The sequence below is a fragment of the Cebus imitator genome, unplaced genomic scaffold (assembly GCF_001604975.1).
Source record: "Cebus imitator isolate Cc_AM_T3 unplaced genomic scaffold, Cebus_imitator-1.0 Scaffold266, whole genome shotgun sequence".
In the NCBI taxonomy this organism is placed as follows: Eukaryota; Metazoa; Chordata; class Mammalia; order Primates; family Cebidae; genus Cebus; species Cebus imitator.
The window spans coordinates 240800-244452 of record NW_016107581.1 but is presented as its reverse complement, the minus strand read 5'-3'; the positions used below and the strand labels follow the sequence as shown (position 1 = coordinate 244452).

The 3653-nt window shown below is 55.5% G+C and overlaps 1 protein-coding gene across 1 annotated transcript in view; it reads left to right on the top strand.

Annotated features, from left to right (window-relative positions):
• Window positions 1-3653, top strand: part of SLC1A5 (solute carrier family 1 member 5) — a 13639-nt gene that overhangs the window by 8240 nt on the left and 1746 nt on the right. The window contains exons 5-7 of the mRNA XM_017500383.2: window positions 654-887; window positions 2418-2612; window positions 2715-2849. Of these exons, the coding sequence (XP_017355872.1) occupies window positions 654-887; window positions 2418-2612; window positions 2715-2849 (564 nt within the window). The remainder of the gene's footprint in view (window positions 1-653; window positions 888-2417; window positions 2613-2714; window positions 2850-3653) is intronic.

Here is a 3653-nt window from a genome sequence, read left to right as displayed (position 1 = left end):
TTTTGAGACGGAGTTTCACTCATGTTACCCAGGCTGGAGTGGACACTTCTTTCTGGCTCTTGTGAAGCCCAAATCTGGTGACTACTGCTTCACATGGTGATGGCAGCACCGAGGCTTGCTTTTTTTTTTTGTTTTTTTTGAGACAGAATCTTGCTCTCTCGTCAGGCTGGAGTACAGTGGTGTGATCTTGGCTCGCTGCAACTTCCACCTCCTGGGTTCAAGCAATTCTCCTGCCTCAGCCTCCAGAGTAGCTGGACTTCAGGCGCGTGCCAGCATGCCCAGCTAATTTTTGTATTTTTAGTAGAGACGGAGTTTCACCACGTTGGCCAGGCTGGTCTTGGTATTCTGACTTCAAGTGATCCGCCTGCCTCGGCCCCCCAAAGTGCTGGGATTACAGGCGTGAGCCGCCATGCGTGGCCACACTAAGGCTTTTATCTTCCGGGCTCTTCTACTTTTGAGGGGAGAAAGAACATGAGGTTGGCACAGGGGCTTCAGGGGCCAGGCCTGGGAGTGGTGCCCACGCTGAAGCACACGTTGCTGACTCTCCTCTTGACCTGAGGAAGGCGGGAAGATGTGGGCAGGGTCCTGAGCCTCACGCCTGGCTACTGGGCCCGTGGCAGAGCCGACAAGCTGTCTCCTGTGTTACTGATCAGGTACGCCCCTGTGGGCATCATGTTCCTCGTGGCCGGCAAGATCGTGGAGATGGAGGACGTGGGTTTACTCTTTGCCAGCCTTGGCAAGTACATCCTGTGCTGCCTGCTGGGCCATGCCATCCATGGACTCCTAGTACTGCCCCTCATCTACTTCCTCTTCACCCGCAAAAACCCCTACCGCTTCCTGTGGGGCATTGTGACGCCGCTGGCCACTGCCTTTGGGACCTCCTCCAGGTACGGCCTTGGGGTGGGCTAGGCGGGATGTCTGAGCTAAGGGGCAGGAGTGGATGAAATTTCCTGTGCCGGGGACATTGGATCTGGGTACAGAGGCCATAATTAGGAGAGTCTCATAAGGCCCTGGATTTCTCCCCACCCTTAAAAAAAAGAGGAAATGATTGCCCTAGAGATTTACTGCCCAATTCCGTACACTCTCTCCTCATGGACCTGGGGGCACTCTTTTTTTTTTCTTTTTTTTTTGAGACGGAGTCTTGCTTTGTTGCCCAGGCTGGAGTGCAATGGCATGATCTCGGCTCACCGCAACCTCCACCTCCTGGGTTCAAGGAATTCTCCTGCCTCAGCCTCCCGAGTAGCTGGAATTACAGGCGCATGCCACCATGCCCAGCTAATTTTTGTATTTTGGTAGGGACGGGGTTTCACCATGCTGGCCAGCCTGGTCTCATCTCCTGACCTTGTGATCCGCCCACCTCGGCCTCCCAAAGTGCTGGGATTACAGGCGTGAGCCACCGCGCCTGGCTATTTTTCTTTTCTTTTTATTTTTTTAACGATGGAATCTGGCTCTGTTGCCTAGGCTGGAGTGTAGTGGTATGATCTTGGCTCACTGCAACCTCTGCCTCCCAGGTTCAAGTGATTCTATGCCTTAGCCTCTCAAGTAGCTGGAACGACAGCTAATTTTTATATTTTTAGTAGAGATGGGGTTTCGCCATGCTGGCCAGGCAGGTCTCAAACTCCTGGCCTCAGGTGATCCACCTGCCTCAGCCTCCCAAAGTGCTGGGATTGCAGGCGTGAGCCACCATGGCCGGCCCCTGGGTTCTTAAGTTCTGCTCTGATCCAGCCTCGGAGCTCCTTCCACTCTCTCTCCTGGGCGTTTCATTCGTCTCTGCCGGCCCTGTTCCCTTAGAACCCGAACTTCCAAGACAATAATAGTTCTTAGTGTATCATTAGTGTATTGTCTGGATCCAGCAGGACCCAGACGTTAGAATTTAGGTGTGACTTGTGTGGATATTTTGGGGGGCGGCAGTCTATACTCTCCCAGGGGTTCCATTTTGTAATCCTGGTATTGAGTTCCCTAGTGCTGCCTGCTTGTGGGAAAAGAGCTTAGATACAGCAAGAGAGGGCTGGGGGCGGAGCCTGGACATCGTGGAAGAGAAAGGGGGTCTACGTTAGAGGGAAGGGCCTTGGACCAGGGGACGGCTGGGAAGGTGGGTAGGGTTTCCGCTGGGCAGGTGGTGTGGACAGGCTCTGAGTAGGCGGGGCTTTGGCTGGGCAGGTTGTGTGGGCGGGATCTGGGTGGACGGGGCTACTGCTGGGTGGGTGGTGCAGGTCAGACCTGGAGGGTGGGCAGTCTTTGGCTGGTTGCGTGACAGGGCTTTGCTTAGGCGGGATCTGGTGGGGATCCACCAGGTGGGGTGGGTGGAGCTTTGGCTGGTTGGGGTGGAGTGGGCGGGGCTTTACCTGGGCTGGACCTGGAGGGTGGACTGAGCCCGTCAGCCGGTTGACCTAACTCAGCTCCCCTGTCCCTTGCAGTTCCGCCACGCTGCCTCTGATGATGAAGTGCGTGGAGGAGAATAACGGCGTGGCCAAGCACATCAGCCGCTTCATCCTGCCCATTGGCGCCACCGTCAACATGGACGGTGCCGCGCTCTTCCAGTGCGTGGCCGCCGTGTTCATTGCGCAGCTCAGCCAGCAGTCCTTGGACTTCGTAAAGATCATCACCATCCTGTGAGTGCCGGGGAGGCAGCAGATGTGACCCCCGGACCCCAGCTGACCCCCATCTTCTCCCGCAACGGAGGCGTCAGCCTAACCTCTCACCTTCTCCCTCAGAATCACAGCCACAGCGTCCAGCGTAGGGGCGGCGGGCATCCCCGCTGGAGGTGTCCTCACTCTGGCCATCATCCTCGAAGCCGTCAACCTCCCGGTCGTCCATATCTCCTTGATCCTGGCTGTGGACTGGCTAGTGTGAGTGTGGGTCTGGGGACTGCGGCAGGGGCCAGGGGTACCCCTGGGAAAGAGGATGAGTGAGTGTGAGTCCTTAGAGCCTCTGGACAGAAGAGGAGGAAAGGAAGGAAGGAATTCTGGAGGAAATGGGAACCTTGAGCATTCCTGAGCGCAAGGAATGGCATCTTTGCGGCTCTAAGAGGAATGTCAGAAAAGTAGGGAGTCTGTGTGGTGAATACAGCAGACTCTTCCGCCGGACTGCTCAGGTTCACATCCCAGCGCCACCATTCGCTGTTATGACCTCGGGGAATGCTTAATCTCCCTGTGTCTCAGTTTCTCCATCTGTAAAACGGGGAGAAGAAGGGTCTCTGCCTAAGGATTAGATAACAGACACACCTCCCTTAGAGCAGCCCCCAGTAATTAGTGATTGCCACATAATTATTTGCTGTCATGATTAAGCTGTTAAGGGTATAAAGATTGGACCAGGCGCGGTGGCACGTGCCTGTAGTCCCAGCTACTCGGGAGGCTGAGGCTGGAGGATCGCTTGAGTCCAGGAGTTCTGGGCTGTCATGCGCTATGCCAAACAGGTGTCCGCACTAAGTTCAGCATCAATATGGTGACCTCCTGGGAGCAGGGAACCAGGTTGCCTAAGGGGAGGGGTGAACCGGCCCAGGTCGGAAACGGAGCAGGTGGAAACTCCCGTGCAGATCAGTAGTGGGATCTTGCCACTGCACTCCAGCCTGGGCAACCTGGTGAGGCCCCATCTCTTTAAAAAAAAAAAAAAAAAAAAAAAATTGCTTGAACCCAGGAGGTGAGGTTGCAGCA